This window comes from Salvia splendens, chromosome 2 (assembly GCF_004379255.2).
Source record: "Salvia splendens isolate huo1 chromosome 2, SspV2, whole genome shotgun sequence".
Classification (NCBI taxonomy): Eukaryota; Viridiplantae; Streptophyta; class Magnoliopsida; order Lamiales; family Lamiaceae; genus Salvia; species Salvia splendens.
The window spans coordinates 1,709,934-1,732,510 of NC_056033.1; the positions used below are offsets into that span (position 1 = coordinate 1,709,934).

Genomic DNA, 22,577 nt, shown 5'->3' on the forward strand with positions numbered 1-22,577 from the left:
AAATATCCTAAGATGATTTCTCTAGCTGTATTATTTTTTTGAGAAATTTAGTTGACATATAACAACATTTTTATAATTAGCATCAAGTTAGTGAATTCAGCCTCACCGTGAGGCCGGTTCCTATTTCTTTTGTTATGAATCTATGATTAAATCTGATTATTATCCAAGTGAAAGACATTGATATTTAATTCGGTCACGAAGCAAGCGATAAATCAATCAATCAAAAATAATTTAATCAATCATTTAGCTAAAGTATAGCCTTATCATATTGGCAAACGCAATTTAGATATATAATTGATTGAAAAAGACTTGTAGATGAAGGACGCCCTTAATTGAAAGTCACATCCATTTATTAGTTATGGTTTATACAACGTATTTGAGGTGACTTGAACCTTCGACTTTAGATGAAAGGCATTTAAGTTGCATTTCCTAGTATGAAAACATAATATTTTTAAAATCATTTGTTATTGCTCATTAGTTTAAACTTATTCATATATTAATATGTGGATAAATGATATGCTACATACATATTATGTGAGCTTCTTATGTGAGCACCAATCCCGTTTGACTCACGTTTAGCGTTGTTCGTTTTGATTTATATATTTAGTTTGATTCTAATATATTAAAAACTGTTATTGAAATTTTTAATTTCACACAAATTATAAAAATCAAAGCTCGATTTGCTCGTTTTCTCTATTATTTCAAATAAATTAATAAAATAACAAATCAAACTTTGATTTTTAAGAATTTTGTGGAATTAAAAATTTCAAAAACAGTTTTTAATGTATTACACTCAAACTAAATATATAAATCGAAACAAACAACGCTAAACGTGCGTCAAACGAGACCGATGCTTACATAAGGAGTCACATAAGGTATGTAGCATATCATTCCTCTTAATATGTGATATCAAAACGAGTGATTTATTTGTAGTCCATATTCATGGGAAGGTCTCTAATAAAACGATTATTTGAATTTAGATTTTGAGCATAAAGATTACACTGACATGTTAGTAGTGGAGATGCGGTAATACATTAACAAATAATTCTATCGACCAATTCCTTTGATTCCAGGAATAACATATGTTTAGTATGTCATTCATAAGCCAAATATTTCACGTCAGAGTATGACAACAAGTGGTGATTCTAATAAAATTCGATATTTTGAGCCACAAAACCCTCAATTTCCATTTCAACTGTACGCTCATCTAACCTGCTATTGAGGATATTGCATTGAGGATATTGCACAAATCCCTCGAATAAAATACCATCACATTATTCATTAAGATTATGAGTATAACGAATCCATATGTTTGAAAAGTGGTTCAAACCCTCAAGGATGCGGTAATACATTTATTAATTTATGACATTGAATAGAGTCTTCCCGAATTAAGTAATAGCGACATGTATTAAATGTTCGGTCCAAGCTAATATACTTACGTCAAAAAGTTAGGGTAAATGGTGATTCATACTAGATTTCGGAAGATCTTAAATAAAATAACTATTTAATAAGACTTGTGAGCATAAATATTCCACTTACGTGTCAACAATGGGCTCAATCCCCGGGGATGCAGCAATACATTATGAAATTATTCTTCCAGTCATACTCTCTTTGGATTCAGGAATAACGACACACACTCGGGCCAAGCCAAAGGATTTACATCGAAGTATCATGACAAATGGCAATTCAAATGAAATTCAATATTTTGAACCATGAAACCCTCGATTTCCATTTCAGTTGTACGCACATCCAACTTGCTGTTGGGAATATTGTCCATAGCCCTCACATTAAATGCATCACGTTCTTAGGGTTTCGGTCATAAAGATTCCACCGACATTTCCAACTCTCGAAGATGCAATAATACAGTTAATAATTATCTCATTGAACAAACCCCCCATGATTGCGGAATAACGACATGTACTAAATGCCCTTCCCATGTCAAGGAATTTACGTCGAAAAATCACGACAAATGGTGATTCAGACTAGATTCAACAATTTTAAACCATGAAACCCTTTGATTTTCATTTCTATTATAAGTGCATGGCTATAAAAAAATACATGACCAAGGTATAGTCCTACTAAATTATCAATTGCAATTTGCATCCACCATTGATTGATGCTAATATTTGGCATGAAGAAAATTTTACAAAAAAAATAAAATATTAATTTATTAAAATAGTTTGGCACCATGGCATCTTCCCCCTAAATATTTGCAGACAAATTCGAATAATATTTGTGTTTGCGACGCTGTAACCCAATCCCTTATAATTATAGCAGTCAAGCTCACAGAATCAAGCAGTCATTTACACCAGCTTCGAATGCAACTTCATTGCTGTATGTTTCACTAGTGTTGGAGCAGATTAATATTTTATTTACCGAGGCCGAAATCAAGCGGTTGCTACGGTGTTCATCACTAACCCAATCGTCCGGAATTTCTCGCTGAGTCAGGTTTGATCCCCTAGCTAACCCTTACTTTGTTTCCTTGATGTGTTTTCGTATTAAATTAATGTTTGCGAATTTCGCCTCAGGATTTTGATTGTTTTTTTTCCGGAAAATGGGGGAAAACCTGAATTTGGCGAGGCTAATTTTTGCTTATTTGACCTGTTCGATTTGTGTTTTCAATGCATGTGGGTGTTGAATGTGATTGTTCCGTGGATAGGGAATTCCAGTGGGTGGGATTGGAGTGAAGGCTGGAGTTAGGGTTTGAAACCCTATGGTTCAGGCGATGGATGAGGAAGAAAACAAAATGGGTCTGAAAAGAGAGTCTAAACATGTTGGAACCGCAGTTGATTCGGGGGATGATGAGCCTATTAGGACACTGTTAAAGCTCAAGGGGAGAAAGAACTCCAAGAGAAATAGGGTGGCAGCAGATGGCGGTGGACAAAAAAGTAAAAAGGTTGGGAAGATGGATGCTGAGGATGATGAATCAGGTGGTATGAATGACACATTGGCGAACTTCCGGAAAAAATTGAGGGGTCCAAGAAAGGAGGGTGGATCTGCAGTAGTTGCTGTGAAAGACTTGAGCAGCAATGTGTCCGAGCCGCTGTGCCTGGCTCTTGATGAGTCTGTGAAGGCCTGCAGATCAGATTCAAATTTGACTTCTGAGGCAAAGAGAAGATGTCTTGTAAGCAATGAAGGTGAATCTTCTGAGGATGCAATGGTTATGGAGAGTACAAAGAGGAAGGCTAAAAGGAAAAATAAGAGATGCAAGGTCAATTTAGATGCAAAGATATTGGAAAACTCTGAATCTAATGATTTGGGTTACAATACATCTAGGATTGATGCATTGCAGCACAAGAAAGAGGATGCTTCAGAGTTAAAGGGAGAAGTTTTTGAGGATTCTCTGTCTGCCTACTTTCAGAAGGTGCAGTCAGGGATGACTGCTAAGTCTCGTAATTCTTCTAGATTGAAACTGGCTAAGGTGTCAGATGATGGGACATACTCCGGTCTTGGCTCAGAGGCTCTTGTTGATGAAGCTCTTCCTACTTCAAAACTCGTCCAGGAAATCCCTATACCCGATGACAAATATTGTGCAGCAAGTGAGCAAGGTTCGTTAAGACCAACCTTGATTGAAAAGAGTGTATATGATTGTTTACCAGAACACTTGAACTGTACCCTGGGGAATCCAGCTGATTCTAAGCAAGGGCGTATTTCTAGTACACCAGATTCCAATAACATATGGAAATCCACTGACATTGAGGAGAATTCATCTCTTAATGTTATCCCAAAAACCTCAGCTTTAACCAGTGCCCTACCATCTGCTTCAAGCTTGAGGACTGAATTTGGGGGTGATAAAACAAAATCTGAATTCATCGAGGAGCAGTCTGTGTTGGAGAATGTCCCTCATAATTCAAAAAATTTCCTTGATAGACAAATTGATGTAGTTAGCTGCGCAGAAGCTGAGGGTTTGGGCACGTTGACATCCTTGTGTGGAGGCACAACTAGAACTAATGAGGCTGTCAAACAAGATAAAGTGCTTGATTATGGTTTGCCCCCATCTACTTTCTACAAACCACAGAAGGAACATCATTCTGAAGATCTGGATGACCCAGTTACAGTCATTGGTAAATGCTGTGAATTAGACCATCAACCTTTGTTTTCACAAGGGGAAGATGATCAGGTGTCAGAATGTCAGTCATCGCCGGTGTCAGCTAGTGAAAACCAAACACTTGAAGTGGCTTTCCGGAAGCACAATGATGACTGCAAGGAAGTTATTATTGAATCAGGACACACTTGTGAACCTTCTCATGTTTTGCTTCAAGGTGATTGCAAGCCAAACCGTGATGTTCCTTCTGCAGGTGAAGAGATTAATGGAACCTCGTACTCATCTATTATGCTTGATCATCAAGGAAATTGTGCCAATGATAGTGCATGCGAAGGTGATCCGGAAACTAAGGATGCTACTTTATCTGTTGGTCAGCGAGTTGCTCGGAATGCCAAAAAACAAAGGCACGGCGACATGGCTTATGAGGGTGATATTGATTGGGATATTTTGATTCAGAGTCAAGAGTTGTTTGGAAGCCATAGAGTGGATAAAACAAGAGAAAAGATCAATCCATTATCAACTGCAATGGATGCTGAAAGTGGAAAAGCAGCAGCTATATCTGCGGGGCTTAAAGCACGTGCAGTAGGCCCCCTTGAGAAAATCAAATTCAAGGAAATTTTGAAACGCAAAGGTGGACTTCAGGAGTACTTGGAGTGCAGGTCAGTATACCCTGCTAATAGTTGCCTGCCTACTTTCCTGAACGCTGCCAACATGATTTACATGGTCGTTTGAATCAGTGCATCTAGCATTAGTTAGTTTCCATTGGTCAATGTCATTTGATTGTTCAAACTAGCTATTATAGTTTGTCATTATTTGAGTTCATAGAATGGCTTTGTAAGCTATTTTGTGGTGCTCCTATGAATTTTGGAACAATTCCATTACGTCTTTGAGGGGACTCATTAGGCAGAATATATTACTTATCTTACAAGTATGTATTGGTGACATAAGAACGGTAGATGGAGTATATTTGTCTAGAACTTCTATCTATCTTGATCCATTTCGATTTATTTTGTTTGTAATGTACTAATGTCTGAGAACATGTGAATATAATCTGCTTTGGTTACTGAGCTAGAACAATCAAAGCTTCCCACTCTGTTGTGGCTTTTTTGGGTCACTGTGCTCTTATAAGAAATGCTTATGTGCTGTATTTTTATCTCATTCTCATGTAGCCTTGTTCTGTTTTCAAGGCTAATAAATCTTATTAATATTTAGCTTCATACTACTTCTGAAACACAGGCTTAACAGGTTTTATTTCTTTAGGATTTTTACTTTGCAAAATATCCTGATGTGTTTGAATATAGGATACAACACCTTTTGGATGGTTTCCGTAGTCTTTATGAGCTTTAGGGTCTCAATCTTTGATGCTTTGCAGGAACCACATATTAAGTGTTTGGAACAAAGATGTCAGCCGGGTTTTGCTGCTGACAGACTTTGGGGTGTCTGATGCTCCTTTGGTTGCTGAAAGCCCACATGCATCTCTCATGAGAGAGATCTTTATCTTTCTCGATCAGTGTGTAAGTTTTCAGATTTCATAACATATAGGGAAAAATGTTAAATTCTTATATGAACATCCTCATTTCTAAACTGCTCCTATCATGGTCCATGTTCCTGTTAAATGTAAATAGTCCAATCAAGAATGTGGTGCAGTTTACTTTATAATAAATGAAATCTAGATTATGAATTCGAATTACATGACTGGAATAAATGTTTGAATCAAACAGAGGAAGTCAATTCCTTAGGATAGGGATCATGTTGAAAAGCAAAAGAACTAAACCCCTTGTTTTACTAGTACTATTGTATTGGACATTAAGTGAAATAGAAGGAGTATCACTGAGCATCTGGCTAAGAGAGAGAATGATGCCGGGAGAAATGTATATGTCCAATAAAAGTCAAGAGATGTTCTTGTGTGCTGTAACTTGTTTTCAAGTGGATTTAAATAACATAAACTGATGTAGAAATACAACATTTGGGTGGAGATTCTATATAGGTTTCCCTTTAATTTTGTATACTCATATCCTGTCATTTAGTTTCTTGGTACCTTTCTTTGTGTTCTGATGGTTTTGCTTCTTGCAATTTTCTAGTTGTGTATATTTACTTTCAATCCTTCAGTTTCCTTTGTTCATTTGGCAATTTGATTTTACAGGGTTATATAAATTTTGGAGTGACTTCTGTAAAGACAAAGCCAGGAAACTGCATCAAGCATGACTTGAATGTTTTGACTGAGGATGAGTTTGGAGAAAATGCCGAGCTGTGCCAGCCTGATTCAGATGAAGGAGTTTCCTTTATTTTTGGGAAGGAAAATAGTCGGGAGACCTGCACAGGGGGAAATGACGAGGATGCATCTGGGGATGGAAACCTGAAAGGAAAAGTCATGTCAGAATATGGGCTTGCAAATATTGAGGCCTTAGAATCATCTACCCCATGTATTCCGCAACAAAGTCTGCAAGATGATAGCCTAGGGACTAATGCACTTGATCCTAAACCCTCCAATGAAGCTGCTACTTCAGAATATACGGGTCTGCCATGTAAAGATGAGAATGCGGAAAAAATCCCTTCTGTCCATCCTAATTTACAGTTTTCTAGTGAGTCAGGATCTGCTATACCTATAAAGCTCCCGAAAGGCGGATCTGCCATTTCTTGTGATTCCTTTAATTTTGCATATAACCATAGATGTAATAAATCAGGACCTAAAAAAAATGTAATAGTTGTTGGAGCTGGTCCTGCTGGCTTAACTGCAGCGCGCCACTTGCAGCGCCAAGGTTTTATTGTCACAGTCCTTGAGGCTAGGAGCAGGATAGGGGGTCGTGTTTTTACTGATCATGCATCTTTAAGTGTTCCTGTAGATCTTGGAGCTAGCATCATTACAGGTGTAGAAGCAGACGTGACCTCAGAAAGAAGACCTGATCCTTCTTCCTTGATTTGTGCTCAGTTGGGACTTGAGTTGACAGTGTTAAACAGTGACTGCCCCCTATATGATACTGTGACTGGTGAGAAAGTTCCTGCAGATTTGGATGAAGCACTGGAAGCAGAGTATAATAGCCTACTGGATGATATGGAACTTCTGGCTGCTGAAAAGGGGGAACGTGCCATGAAGATGTCTCTCGAGGAGGGCTTAGAATACAGCCTCAAGAGTCGGCATATGGCTTATCATGGAGAAGATCATGCGGAACTTAGACCCATTAAATCTCAAGATAACTCTGTGGCTGCTGAAAGGATTTCCACAGACGATGAAAATCCCAATTCTCAGGCTTCTAAACTAAAGGGCAACAATCCACTTGAAAGAAGAGTCATGGATTGGCATTTTGCTCACTTAGAGTATGGTTGCGCTGCTTTGCTTAAAGAAGTCTCACTTCCAAACTGGAATCAGGATGATGTATATGGAGGGTTTGGTGGAGCTCATTGTATGATAAAAGGTGGTTACAGCACTGTTGTTGAATCTCTTGCAGAAGGAATTTGCATTCACTTGGACCATGTTGTTACGGATATTACATACATCCCAAAGGACTGTCAGACAAATAATGAACTTCAGAAAAGAGTTAAAGTTTCTACGTCAAATGGGAATGAATTTTCAGGAGATGCAATCCTGGTCACTGTACCACTTGGATGCCTGAAAGCAGAAACAATCAAATTCTCACCACCACTACCTCATTGGAAATCTATCTCTATAAGGAGGCTGGGATTTGGCGTCCTAAATAAGGTGGTCATGGAATTTCCTGAAGTATTTTGGGATGATAGTATTGACTACTTTGGTGCCACTGCCGAAGTATCAGATCAACGTGGCAGATGCTTTATGTTCTGGAATGTCAAGAAAACAGTTGGAGCACCTGTTCTGATAGCTTTGCTTGTTGGTAAGGCCGCTATTGATGGACAGAATATTAATTCTTCCGATCATGTTGGTCATGCGGTGAGTGTTCTCCGAAAATTATTTGGTGAAGATAAAGTTCCAGACCCAGTTGCCTCTGTAGTAACTGACTGGGGAAAAGACCCTTACAGCTATGGTGCTTATTCCTATGTTGCCGTGGGTTCATCTGGAGAAGACTATGATATTTTGGGAAGGCCAGTCGATAATTGTTTATTTTTTGCTGGTGAAGCAACATGCAAGGAACATCCTGACACTGTTGGTGGTGCAATGATGAGTGGGCTTCGAGAGGCTGTACGAATAATAGATATATTGAATGCAGGAACTGATTACACTGCAGAAGCGGAGGCCATGGAGGCTGCGAGAAGACACTCAGATATTGGAAGGAGTGAAATAAAGGATATTGTCAAGCGGCTAGATGCTTTAGATTTCTCTAGTTCGTTGTATAAGAATTCTTTGGATGAGTCCGAGATATCAACTTGGGGTTCAGTACTGAAGGATATGTTTTTCACTGCAAGAACTACAGCTGGGAGATTACATCTAGCTAAAGAGTTGTTAAAACTTCCTGTTCGGTTTTTGAAGACCTTCGCTAGCACTAAAGAAGGCCTCAGCACCCTTAACTCATGGATTCTGGTGAGTTTTCTACTAATTATACTGTTTTAACTTCCAAGTTAGGTTATTCTGCAGTTTTCACTTGGGCTTTCTTGATACAAAAACTATCAATCGTTTTAAATTTGCTTCGTGGTTTCAGGATTCAATGGGAAAGGATGGAACCCAGCTCTTGCGACATTGTGTCCGTCTACTTGTACTCGTTTCAAAGGATTTGCTTGCTGTTCGTTTGTCAGGTGAGTGCACTACTTCCTCTGTTTGCTAACCAGCGTTCCTGATCTCTTCATTGTGTCTGCCTTGATCTTAGCTTTGATTGTGTTGGTTCATCATAGAACTGTATAAACTCATGAAAAATCTTGGTTGTGTGATTTTCCCTCTCTTACATTGTTTATGAAGCTCAGTACATCAAGCATCATAGTAACTGTTTATTTCTCTTTACTTCCCTTAGGTATTGGAAAAACTGTGAAAGAGAAAGTTTGTGTACATACCAGTCGTGATATACGCGCAATAGCTAGCCAGCTTGTGAGCGTGTGGGTTGAACTTTTCCGTAAGGAGAAGTCTTCTAAAGGACTGAAATTACTTAGGCAGTCTACGCTGGATTCGAAGAGCAAATCTCCTGTTGTTTCTGGAAAGCCACCACTCCGCATACATCATACTGATAGCAAGGCTTCCGGCCCTTCCACCATAAGCACCAAGACACTGATTGATGAGCCTGTTCAACCAGGAACAAGAATTAACCCAAAGTCAGAAGCTCAGCTCTCCAACTCTAATGGTTCAAGCAGGAATGTCATGGACGAGGAAGGTGATGTTATAATGTCTGAAGAAGAAAAGGCTGCCTTTGCTGCAGCAGAAGCTGCTCATGCTGCAGCAATTGCTGCTGCCAAGGTTTGTTTCTTGTTCTTTCTATAGCATTCATTCTTTCTAATTGCAAGTCTTACTTTGGTATATCAGGTTTGTATATATGCTGGATTTGGACAAACTGATTGCTGCTTATAACTCCTGGTTTACATAAAAGATAATCACTGACTTTCTATTAATCCTAAGGTGTCAAATTGAAGTTTTCTCTACTTGTCTTTTCCCCAAGATTCTATACATGCTTTAAAGTGAATTTGATTCTGTAGTAAGATAGATATGTGGCAATTACCTCTGGATTCGCAATATTTTGACATCACTGGCTGCTGTTCTGTCGCCTCTGTTCTTCTTTTCTTTGGTGGTCATGGTGACCACACGAAGACAACCTCTTCTAAAGCCCTTATTGCGTTATCTGCTGCACTTCTATGTGTTCCAGTTTCCAACTCCTCTTTTTGCACAAGCCCGGCCCCGGATTATACCAAAGAAAATAAATATCCTGTGGTGTTCATGGTTTAAATATGTGTTTGTGAGGTGCATCTTTTGGTGGCGTCTTACCTGATGAATGGGGGCTCGCCTCGGCCTAGCTGAGGTGCATCGAGTTAATAGCCTCACGTATATGTTTGAAGTACCTTTTTCCCATTTTTTTGGGCTTCTCGAGGCTCTGAAATGAATGGACTTTCATGTTTATGCCTCAACATGAACTGGGCGTAGTATAAACAATCGTAATTAAGATGTAAAGAAAAATGTGGGAAAAAATTGAAACCAAAGGTTTCCCTATGTTCTGATTCTGCTAGGGTTTAAGTTATATTTTCTTCTGTTTTGACTCTGACTAATTTCATGTTCTTTATGATGTATGCTGCAGGCATATGCTGCTTCTGGTGCCAAGCATAATTCTTCGATACAGGCTCCCAAAATTCTCTCGTTTCACAAATTTGCCATGCGTGGGCAGCATGGTAATATGGATGAGTGTGACAGTAGAAAGAATTGGTCTGGTGCTGCCATAGGAAAACAAGATTGCTTATCTGAAATAGATTCTAGGAACTGCAGAGTGAGAGATTGGTCAGTTGATTTCTCTGCTACTGGTGTCAACCTTGAGAGTTCGAAAATTTCGGTTGATAATCGTTCACATCGGAGTCATTCTAATGAAATTCCTAATCAGTTGAACATCCGAGAGCACTCTGGGGAAAGTGTAGCCGTAGATAGCAGCATACTGACAAAAGCATGGGTGGATAATGCCGGTAGCGTAGGGATTAAAGATTACAGTGCTATTGAAAGATGGCAATGCCAGGCAGCAGCTGCTAGTTCGGGCTTATCTCATGGGACAATGCACATAACAGATGAGGAGGATTCAAACATGAGTTCAAAGATGCATACGTGGAAACATGATCGACTGGCAAATGAGAGTTCTGCTTCTCAAGTTACAATAAACAAGGAATCTAAAAGGAACCAGCCTAGAGGAGCAGAGCGTATAAAGCAGTCAGTTGTGGATTATGTGACTTCATTGCTTATGCCCCTCTATAAAGCGAGGAAAGTTGATAGGGAAGGTTACAAGTCAATAATGAAGAAAACGGCAACCAAGGTTATTTCTTATATCATTCCTTTCTGGTGTCCCTCCCTTTTGTCAAGTATGTTTTATCTTTTCTTAATTTATGTTATATTTCAGGTTATGGAGCAGACTACGGATGCTGAAAAAGCAATGGCTGTTTCTGAATTTCTTGATTTCAAACGTAAAAATAAGGTTGCCATTATTTGTTTTCAACTTATAAAGGCCATATAACTCTTATATTATGTTTTATGCAGTATAAGCAATCAAGCAGTCTGGATTGTTTCCAAAACATTAAATTACGAGAAAGTGTTGGCAACAATGTGCCATGATTGTGTGATAACATTTAATTAAGTCTCTAAATTATGTCCTCTTAAACCAGAAACAAAACCTTTATTATGCTGAACCTATCTTATAGGCATTTTTGTTATGATTATAACATGATGCATAAGAATCTTTTTGTTCTCTCCTTTGTTTTACTAAAAACTGTCAATCTACGATCGCGTCTCTCGAGATGATTTTATAGTCTGTTCATGTTGTATTATAATCATCCTATTATGCAGAATCTAGAGTAAGAAACATTGACATACTTAATTTCAATGCTTACATTTTTAACCATAATTTTCTAGATAGTTCGCCATTAAACGCTGAGGTCATTTTATTGTTAAGTTACGTGTCCTCTCATCCTCTGTGGTATTTTCCTGACATGTTTGCCATTTTCCTCAGTTATTTTATTGTGTTCTCTTATCTGTTTATTTTTGTGTGGACCTTTCACAACCTCACTTTATCATGTGGCCAGATTCGTGCATTTGTGGACATGCTGATTGAAAGGCACATGACTAAGCCAGGTGCAAAGTCGGGATCTTTTGACAAAGATTAGTTGGTGCACTCGTACACAGGATCGAGAAGCTGTCAAGCAGTCTCTTACAGCTTGTGGTTAATCCCTAAATGAAGCTCCAATGGTTGATGGTTCCTGTACTTGCATCTGCCCTGAATGTATACAAATCATGGGAAATAGCTATTTTTGTTTGCCATAAACGATCAAATCATGACGACATAGCAAACCCCTCAAAAGTTGGATGTGTGTCGTCTGGATCTTATATACAAATTTTCATCCTCCAATTGGAAAGTTGATCTAGAATTGCTTTTTTGGAATTTATTTATCATTCTTTTAACTTGTATTTTATGGGTAGAAGCTGATGACCCCTAACCATTTTCTTCAGGCTTAGAAGAGAAATGAATTGTTTTGTTACTTATGTTGTACAGCTTAGAATTATTTTCATGGAAACAAGTATACAGGATCTGTCAGTAGCATAGCTTGCTTATGTCTTGGCTAGTTTTTGTTTAATTGCTCAACAAATGTATATGCTTGTGCTTTTTTAATGGTTAAATTCTTCTTGTTTCCTTGTGATGTACAGAAGATAACTCTAATAATAAGAATGTCCTTGTTGCTCTTATTTGTCTTAATATTTTGAAGTTCAAGATTCAGTGCTTGGAAAAGATCACAATCAAGCTTTCCCCCCTTCGTTTAAAGGTCATACGTGTAGAAGGTAATGTGTTTGTTGATTTAAATAATAATTATGTTATTTGCTGGTAGAGGGTTCGATTGCATGTATATTTAGGTGAGTTCAGTTGTTACTACCTCTAAATACTTCCATGATAGTTAATTGGAAAAACACATTTTTTGTTCCCAATACTTCTGCTTTTTTGTCATTTCTCCCCATTACTTTAATTTCTACAGTGTTTCTCCCTGTGCTTTCATAATTTGCATCCTGTTCCCCTTGTACTCTAGTTTCTATATCTTCTATTATATTTTACCCTCTGTTTTCCTGGATGTTGCCTTGTGTAATTCCATTCCTATGCGTTTTATAAGTACAAGAATCCAATATGTCTGGGTCCTATTAAATATTGATAAAATGCATTTTGTATTTGCCAAGAAACCTTGTCTCTAAACATGTTAACAATTTGTAGTATTTTCTTATTGTAAAATATATGAGGAATTTGTTTAAGTTGTGTTTGTTGTGTCAATATTAGCACAAGAACCTTTTCCTTTCTCCAGGCAAGTTCCCACTCAGGACCAAGGAAGGTAAGGATTCCGAAAACATTGAAGTATTTGAATTTCACTGTCATTCTTCTTTGATGTTCTGCTGAAACATAAATTGATGCAGTTTTGACATTTTGCCTGCAGGTATTATGGTCATAAATTCCTACCTGAATTGGATCACTGGATGTGGTAGTCATCTGACTCTCTTTACGACTACTAAATTTATAGGAACTGGAATTGTTTGAAAACCTACATGGCTTCTTCATTCAGGTAACTAACCATAAATTCGTACTCACCCTTTCACATCTAGCAAGTCAGCATACTTATCATATCCTATTGCAGAAAGTTGTTATACCTGTCTTATTCTGTTCAAAAAAATGTTTCATAGAAGCCAATGGTAATTATTCATTGTTTGGCAAGATCAATTGTGTGATGGAGTGAAGTTTGTTCGTGGTTCTCCTGCATATGGTTCATCCAGGAAACACAATGAGCTCAAGAAGTTGGTAAGTATGAGAGCATACTGGAAGTCAAGTCTCATATTTCTGCTCTTGACTTCATGGGCTTGTGATAGAAATTGGGATGCTGTTATCTGCTAGAAGAAGATCCATGCTTTCATTTACAGGTACAAGTGCTCACAGCACTAGATCATAAATACTCAGTGAGATCATTATTATACAGAAATATGGCATTATTTAAGGCTTTCGCTCAAAGTTCCATTTATTTTAAACTTTATTCGGGTATGGATAATATATAATTGATATAAATTTGGAACTTGTCCCATGCTTGGGAGAAATAGCTCACTTAGTAATGAGTCAACTGTGACTTCTCCCTGTGGTTTATTAGGTGCAAGAAAGGATTGATTATATTGCAGGTTGTATGGTGCAATTCTTGCATAAAATCTACCTTGTTTAGGTAGATGGAAGGGCGAGGAACAGCAAGCAGTTGAAAACAGAGAACTCGTTTTCATATCTACTGGAATTGTGGATTTATAACCACATTTTTTATCTGCGTATCTCACTACTGTTTGCAAGGTTCTTCATGAGATTCTCCTCTTTGGCTTTTGAGAATTAAAGAGTTTAGTCTGCCATTGAGGTCTGTGTGGTTTTACTGGATTATTCAAATCATATTGAGTGTTGTTTGGATCAGCAGGTCCTTTTCATTTCTCGATTTGGTTTTATCTAGTTGTGTCTATCTGTATTGGTTAATTGTTGTAGATTTAGTTCAAGTTACAATGCAATCTTTGCTTTTCTTTCGATTTAAGACTATCAATTTTTTTTATATAATTTCGAGGCAAGTCGATCGTTTCGTGGGTACAAAACAAACAACGGATGCATGAATGTGATGGAATGGTCTTGTACCCAAAAGTGGGGTTGTTAAGCAGAAGATATGAAAATGGGTAACAAAATGCTGTAATGAAAAAACAAATTTTTAAAATTTTGTGATATTAGGTGCTAGTATCCTTAATATTACTATTATAATTCAAATAAAAAGTAGATTATTTATTTAACAAAAACTAAGTCTCGATTTTTCCTTGAAACTTTGTAAAAGCCAGCGTTGCTTTTGTTGATTTTTGCAATTGTTCATATCACATCGATTCCTTATTAAGGTAGTTCACTAAAATTGTTCTTCAAAGCAAGATAGATAAATAATTCTCCACTTATCTCAAGGTTTGAACCTCCGACTTGTTGGTTGGAGCGAAAATGTCTTACAAATTAAGTTATTTTTTCATCGTTGAATGAACCTTAAAAGGTATTCGAGAGCCACCACTTCTGAATACACCCTGCTAGTTGATTGTTTTCACATAGTGCTAAAACAAGTGAGCTTGTTAATGAAAGGATTTAACCTCAATTGAATATAAGATGTAACTGGCAAGACCTCACAGTTGTCTATGCATCAAATCACTAAAATATGAGACATTAGCATCAAAGCATATGACAAGATCAATGGTTTTCCCTGCATAAAATAATGAGGTGACGAAGTATTATTCACCAATTCCACAAATTTATCAAAGACAGCTTAGCTTCTCTCTGTTGTCTGATAAGGTACTGCTGAAGTAGCATGTCCTGTGTTAATCGAACATCGAGAAAGTAAAGACCAACCTGTGTGCCTCAGTCATCCGCGGTCATGGAAGAAGCAATCTCACCGACTCCAGATTTGTTGAAAAAAGAGATAACCAGAGACAGCTTTTAGCACCATTCTTGCAAAATGATACGAGTCTATTATTATTATTATTATTTAGTTTAGATATTATAGGGATTTAGCATATCTTTTTCTATATCTTTGTTTTCTTGTTCATTAAGTCAGTAGCATTATAAATAGGATAGTCTGTTATCATTTTTATTCATTCAATCAATATATGAAATTATCATTCTTTTGGCTCAATTGAGTAGCAAACAAGAAACATCTCCTAAGGTTGCCGACGAGGCTGATCTCGCGCTCAACCGCCCCTTTTTGCCGTCCAAGTCACGACCCAACGTTGGGCGCTCGACAACGACGACATCTCGTTTCTTGATTTTGTGTGGAAATCGACGTTAAGGATTTAGGTCCTTAACAACTGGTGCTTTCATTGAGAGCTGACCCTCCCACCATCTCGAACCGAAGCTACATCGCTACCCGACGGAAAACATTCCGCGCACAGCAACTGCTTTGGTTGTCGAGTCCCGCCTGTCCGTCGAGCTCTAGCCGCAGGACAACACTACTTCTGCAACGCCCGACGGGAAGGATTCCCGCGTGCCGCGTCGAAGTCAGACGATCATCATCCACCACAGCCACGCCTCAGTCCGTCAACATGTCATACGACTACGCCGGCTATCGCCGTCGTCAATACGACTTCCCTCAGGCCACACAGCCATGCCGTCCCTACCATCCGGCCCAACCTCGCCGTGTAACCAGTTGGGACCCTCCAAGCATCCGGGTGGAAGTACTCCGCCCGCCGTCATGGCTTGATCCAGAATCACCCTACGTCTCACAACCACTTGGATCCACCTGATCGTCGCCCACGGCCGAGATACCAGCCCATCGAGTACCGCGATGGCGCGCAAGACGCTTGGCCCCGACACCGCGGCGGCTACGTCGAGAGGGGTGGCCACCTATCTGATCGCGGAGAGCATCAGACCCAATTACGGTTTGATCGCTACCCGACAACCGCAACGCAGCGGCACCGCCCAATGTGCTGGGACCCACCGGCGCAACAGCAGGACCTCGGCTACCCGACCGTTGACCGGCCCCGACGCTCAGAGACGTGCTGGGACCGACCTCGCCCTCGGGAGGAGGTGAGAGCGCGAGTCCAGCCCGCCTCCCACCAGCCCTGCTACTCCACCGAAAATCCAACGCGGGACCTGTACAGTCAGCCCGCACGTGTGACCAGTCAAACTCCAGAGCAGCCACGCCTGCCGCTAATACGGGTCTCCCAAGCGGAGAAGTCAGAACGGTCCAGGTTGGGTCTCTGCTGGCACTGTCCCGAGAAATGGGTGAGGGGACATGTGTGTAAACAACGCATTCTATGTTATGCGGATGATGGGGAGGAGTTTGAGGAGAACATTCAAGATGAGAATTTAGCCGAAGAGAAAACTGATTATACTCCCACGATAGTATTCGGTGATGATGTTCCCAATGACATTACCGATGTTCACAATGATGGCGCTCCTCTTGATGTTCCAAACAACGAGTCCCCTGGAGAGTTCGTCAAGAACATAGGGATTGTCAAGAACGACAATGAATCACCGCAAGTGCTCGTTGGGGTATATGATGAGAAGATTGGTGAAAAGGAGGATGGTTCTATTGGTGAAGTGAAGGTCATAGTATCATTTAATGTTGCTCGAGAGTCACCCCATGATGTTCAAAATTGTTGGGGTAAGGAAGGAGGTGGTGATTACACTGTTTTCCATGAAATTGCTTGTATCTATAAGGATTTGAATGTTGGTGATGTTACAAGTATGAAGCAACGATCAACATCGCTCGACATCGATGCAAGGTTGATTCCTCCGCGAAATAACACGCCGTGTTTAAGCATTCAGGAATGTGTGGCAGAGCTTTCCATTTTAGCGTTGAATTTGGACGATCACATTAGTCCACCTTCGTTGATTTTTTATGGCTGTGATGAAGGGAGACGTTCAACTGTTCGGTGTGCGTTTGATCCAGGAGGAGATGCCTCGCCGAAGCTTCTGTTTTCAACTCTCTCTATTGCTTCGTGGTTCCCACCTTGAGGACAAGGTGGATTTTAACCGTGGGGGAGTTGATACGAGTCTATTATTATTATTATTATTTAGTTTAGATATTATAGGGATTTAGCATATCTTTTTCTATATCTTTGTTTTCTTGTTCATTAAGTCAGTAGCATTATAAATAGGATAGTCTGTTATCATTTTTATTCATTCAATCAATATATGAAATTATCATTCTTTTGGCTCAATTGAGTAGCAAACAAGAAACATCTCCTAAGGTTGCCGACGAGGCTGATCTCGCGCTCAACCGCCCCTTTTTGCCGTCCAAGTCACGACCCAATGTTGGGCGCTCGACAACGACGACATCTCGTTTCTTGATTTTGTGTGGAAATCGACGTTAAGGAGGACGGTCCTTAACACAAAACCAGTTTCTGATAAGTTCAGTCATGTCTAAAACAAAGATCACCATGATCAAACTAAAGGCATCATAGGTTACAGTTATATGATCAATTAACAGTTTTCTCATCTTTCCAGATATGTTCAGCATCACAGGTTACAGAAATGAAAAGAATGGAACAGAGATATAAAAAAAAAAAAACACCTGAAATTTAAAAAAATGGTCACCCTAGTAAAGCTCTTTGAATCTTCCGGGAGTACATAGGCTCGAGGTGCTCAGAATTGAGGTACGAGCTGCTCGTTTACAGACAAATTTAGAATGAACTCAAATCAAGATTTGAGTAGCATTCGTATAGCTCTACTTATTTCGTTTACAGCCATACATGTAGTTCGTCATTAGTCAAAAAACTAAACGGACAGGTGAGAACAAACCATGGAACCCTTAGAGAGCATCACCCATTCTCAACTGTTCAAAATGAAGGCACAATGCATGGTAAGCTTGTTTATAAACCACTGCTGAATGATTCATGCATATAGCTCAGACGATTCATTTAATACCCTACTACATATAGTTCATCGAGGGAAGTAAGATTAAACCGATCAACGATCCTTAATTTCTCAAGTCTCAACTGAACAGTGCACACCTCCTTTGAGATAATAGAAAATAGAGAGGCATTACTTCAAACTGGCGACTAAATTCTACAGCTATATAATATAAGTACAATATCTTAACAAGAGTGACAGGTGTAGCAAGCCACCATAGCCTAAATTCTAACTGATTTGCAACATAAGTACATCATGGATACAAGAAGAAGAAAAAATAGACAAAAAAGGAAGAATTACTGAGAATGCATCACATTGGCTGTGTGCATTTCTTCTGAGAGTGACCGAGCATATGGCATCGGCCACATTGAACAACTCTTTTTGGGCGTTTTAAACTCTCCAAGCGCAGAACTTTCTTTTTCGGTCTCCCAGGAGGCCTACGCGTTTTAGGTGGCCGAATGATGATATCAACTTTAGCTCCTCCACCATCAGTGCCCTCGCCTAGCTCCTTCCACAGGCTCTTGTCGGGGATCGGGTGTATCATCTGTGAGTAGGTTTCGCGGTAGCTGTGGACTGTGAAGCAAGGCTCAGCAAACAAGTGAGCATTTTGCCCACAGGAGATCAGAGCTGCAGCTGCATGTGCACATGGCAGACCGTAGAGCTGCCAACGGCGACATGAGCAAACTCGATTTCTTATGTCCACGATGTTTGTCCTTTCAGTTGAAACAATCTCAAACTCAACCTCGTTGGCACGGAGCACTTTGTAACAGCGAGCATCTGAAATAGCTTCTGAAATCCGCTTTTCAGCAGAGGGTACAAGAATTGAGGTCAGTCGCATTCCTATGTTAAGACGTTCGTTGAACCATGATGCTAACTGATGCCGAATATGCTCCATCATCTGTACAATAGGGAGCTCGTGACATTCTAATGCCCAATTGTACAGCAATTCTGTGACAGTCAAGGTGAAGTGGCCGTAGCGTACACCTTCAAAGTATGCCACGGCCCATAGCTGAGGGTTGAAATGGTGTAGCCAAGGCAAGACATCCTCTGAAATCTGCACCATCTCAGAAATTTTATTTTCGAATTCAGCTGTTGTGAGCGCATAAACAGCATTCCAGAATATGTTCACCAACTTTGAGTTCTTGAATGTATCACGGAAGTTCTCGCTGATAAATCGCAGGCAAAAACCGTGGAATGCATTAGGAAAATGAGTCTCGACAGCCTCCACCATACCTATTGTTCTCTCAGAAAGTATTGTGAGCCTGGGCATACTATCAGTGTTCACCCCTAGAAGCTTACGCAGCTCTGACATGAACCACATCCAATTCTCATCACTTTCCACATTAACGACAGCTATTGCCAATGGAAACAGTTGATCATCGGCATCAATGGCAGCAGCACAAAACAATGTTCCTAAGTACTTCCCTTTAAGATGGACTCTGTCCAGTTCTAAAAGTGGCCGGCAAGCATTAATGAATCCATAGATTGCAGCGCGATAAGAAACAAATAACCGTTGGAATGAATTTTCTTGTCCTGTGGCAACAACAGAAGCAATGCTGCCTGGATTAGTTTTCCTTATCTGCTCACAATATGCAGGTAGAAGCTTGAAACCTTCTTCATAAGTCCCATGCAATGCAGCCATACTACGTTCCTTCCCTCTCCAGGCCTGCATATAAGAGACTGCTACCCCATGTTGATCACGAATATCTTGCAAAATCTCCTTCGGCTTGTATTGTGGATTATCCCTGATACGTGCTTCCATAGATCGTGCAACCCAGCCCACAGATGCCTGTTGATGATGAAGATTTTGGACGCCTTCACACGTGTGCTCTGCATTAAGCGTTCTAATGGTAAATGTGGGAACTCCTGGCAACTTTGCAACGTGGACACGCCACGGACAACCATCTTTAGAACACTTGGCTATAAACCTACTCCTATCAGATTTCACTATCCGAATCTCAAAATGCAATGCTATGGCTATATCCTTCAATGTTCTTCTACAAGTATCCACATCAGGGAACTCCTGCCCAACAACCAAAGTCTGACTCGTCAAAGATACACTTGCATTCACACTAGAAACCTGGTAAACATCTTCGGTCGAGTGGCCGGGCAGAGGGATAGTTGCATTCGCACTGGACACTACAGATAAGCCCTGTTCAGCCATTATCGTTGTTCATTTAGACCAAACCCACATTTTAAAAGGCCTCGTTTTTTTCCACTTCAAAATGCCTTGTTTCATTCAGAAACTACCACAAATGACAAAACTCAGCATTAATAATGCTAAATTTCAGGAATTTAACAAATGGGCAACAAGTAAGAACCCAAATACCCAAAAACTTCAAGAAAAATTCCACCATAAATCACTTGAACCACTATGATTTCAACAAGCCACAATCTCCAAGCAGCTATCTACAAAAGAAGAAAAAGAAATTTCTTAAACATAAGGCTCAATCATCATCAAGATCCATCTATAGATAAATGCATCACAAATAAATGAGGTCACACAATTAGTTTAATTCTTAACAATTCAACAAATCTCAGTTGGAGGACCACCTACATACTATTTCAAGGAAAAATAAAAACAAGCAATCCTCAAATTACATTCAAATAACTACAAGCTCAAAAGTTAAAAAACAGCCACCTCCATTAATGTACAGATACAACTCTACTGGGAAAAAAATGAAAACAGATTTGCAAAAGGATCAAAATATCGCTCAATGCACGCTGCATGCAGAGATTCAAATGCATATGCTACAACTATTTGTAAACTGTCTACTAGAAAGGAGTGCATGTCATTTAAGAACTAGATTCTCTAAACGGCAATAACCAAATTCAATGATGTATACCTCTTATACACTAGGTTAACCATAATGTTGAGACATGATGCAGAAATAGATGACTATAAAAACAACTGCATCTGGAGAGATAAACCATTGCTAAAATAATCCCAAACTCCACAAAGAAATTGGATACAAGAAAAACATTGGAGGACAATAAATAACTAACCACCATAGTAAAAATGCTCTCACCCATTTACATCTTTTATCCATCCATGTTTCCATATAATTAGCATCTTATCCACAAAAATAAGGTACTGGGCAAGTAAACATAGAAAGAAAAAGATAGCTATCAGTACATTTTTTTGGTAAAGTAGCTATCATTACTTGAATGACCTTGTACACATCTAAAAGTAAGAAACGTCAAGAAATCAACTCTCCTGACTTTATTACTCAGCAAAATAACTGCTCTATTATGTACACCTAAATGGCTTACAGTTTTACCTTCTTCAAGGGTAATAAAGCACTTGAATGAGAGAAGCAAAAGCTGAAACACTACCCACCATAAACCTTTCAATATTTAACCTAAAATCAAGAAACTATTCTCAATAACACTCATTATTCAGTATTAAGAAAAATTGGACCATTATTCACTGCACCGAACCAAAATATAGTAAAGACACGAACTTTCGGAGTTGAAAAACACTGAAATTATATAAAGATTGCATCTTTGCAGAACCGAAGTGGAAAGAACCGCATTACAATGTGCAAGATCCTATCAAAATCAGCTCAATCTTTCGGAAAAACCGAACAAGCAACACTTGTGAGGCGGAATGAACCAAAAAATGAGTTAACGGGAGCAATTCAATATGTAAAGGAAGCAGTAGATCTAAATCTATTTCATCGGAGATCGAGAGAGATGGACCTTTGAGTTAAATAGATGTCTGTGTGTCGAGAATTTGAAGACGAAGAAGAAGATTTGAACGGGATAATCCGTCGGCCGGCGGTATAAGAGGAAGGACTGTGAAAATGGGTTGGAGAGGAAAAAGGATTGCGTCGGCCGAGATTTGATTTTTACTCTTGAGAAAATCACCAAGATTGTTTAAATTTTGGTTCGTACGTGAAAATACACAAATTTTTATGTGAAGTTGGTGAAATAAAACAAAATGAATCAATTTTATTAAAAGAATTAACAGAAAAACTATTTTTATGGATTAAGAATATAAAATTTGTTAAAAATAATGGATTTTGGATACGTTCGCTATCATCTCACGTCAGTTTATTTGGATGAAATTGCATATGTATATAATCTTCGTTGAGTTAAATCACAATCATTTGTTTATATAAAAATAATTTTATACATTAAAAATATCATAATATATTATACTATCTTCATTTCACAAAAGAATGCTTTTTTTGGACACAACTTTTAATATGCAATTAATAAAGCAAGAAATAGAGATACAAATTAAAAAAAATGAAAATATCATTAGTGAAAATGAGTACCACTTCATTAGATAAAAACGTTTTCAAAATTATAAAGTGTATATTTTTATGAAATAGATTAAAAGAAAGAGTACATACTCTTGTTGGCGGATGGAAGATGTAACAAGCTAATTTTGTTATCATGAATTAATTAAAATTTTCATGCTTTTTCACTTCAATTTTTAATTTTAGGATAAACTAAAACTGGACCAAATTTAATACTGCATTCATCCACTAAAAATAGATATAGTTATTTATGAC

The 22,577-nt window shown here is 38.8% G+C and overlaps 2 protein-coding genes across 8 annotated transcripts; one reads left to right on the forward strand and one right to left on the reverse strand.

Moving 5' to 3' along the window:
* The first annotated feature begins 2,223 nt into the window (after positions 1–2,223).
* LOC121782584 (lysine-specific histone demethylase 1 homolog 3-like) lies at positions 2,224–14,230 on the forward strand. 6 transcript variants are annotated; one of them, XR_006046435.1, is made up of 10 exons: positions 2,224–2,448; positions 2,660–4,704; positions 5,418–5,559; positions 6,189–8,537; positions 8,656–8,749; positions 8,962–9,398; positions 10,228–10,944; positions 11,029–11,103; positions 11,708–13,222; positions 13,295–14,230. XR_006046435.1 is itself a non-coding variant. In XM_042180494.1 (9 exons), the coding sequence occupies exons 2-9, from the start codon at positions 2,714–2,716 to the stop codon at positions 11,786–11,788; spliced, it is 5,886 nt and encodes a 1,961-aa protein (XP_042036428.1). In that variant the 5' UTR covers positions 2,224–2,448; positions 2,529–2,713; the 3' UTR covers positions 11,789–14,230. The 6 variants fall into 6 exon arrangements, 2 of the variants coding, with proteins under 2 accessions (XP_042036428.1, XP_042036420.1); XR_006046434.1 differs by having other exon boundaries at positions 13,373–14,230; XR_006046436.1 differs by having other exon boundaries at positions 13,431–14,230.
* A 3,827-nt stretch (positions 14,231–18,057) lies between these two features.
* Positions 18,058–21,945, reverse strand: LOC121782603. Of its 2 annotated transcripts, XM_042180531.1 has the most exons (3): positions 21,757–21,945; positions 20,384–20,463; positions 18,058–20,300 (listed from the first exon to the last, which is right to left on the reverse strand). In XM_042180531.1, the coding sequence occupies exon 3, from the start codon at positions 20,216–20,218 to the stop codon at positions 18,365–18,367; it is 1,854 nt and encodes a 617-aa protein (XP_042036465.1). In that variant the 5' UTR covers positions 20,219–20,300; positions 20,384–20,463; positions 21,757–21,945; the 3' UTR covers positions 18,058–18,364. The 2 variants fall into 2 exon arrangements, with proteins under 2 accessions (XP_042036465.1, XP_042036457.1); XM_042180523.1 differs by having other exon boundaries at positions 18,058–20,463.
* Between the last annotated feature and the right edge of the window lie 632 nt (positions 21,946–22,577).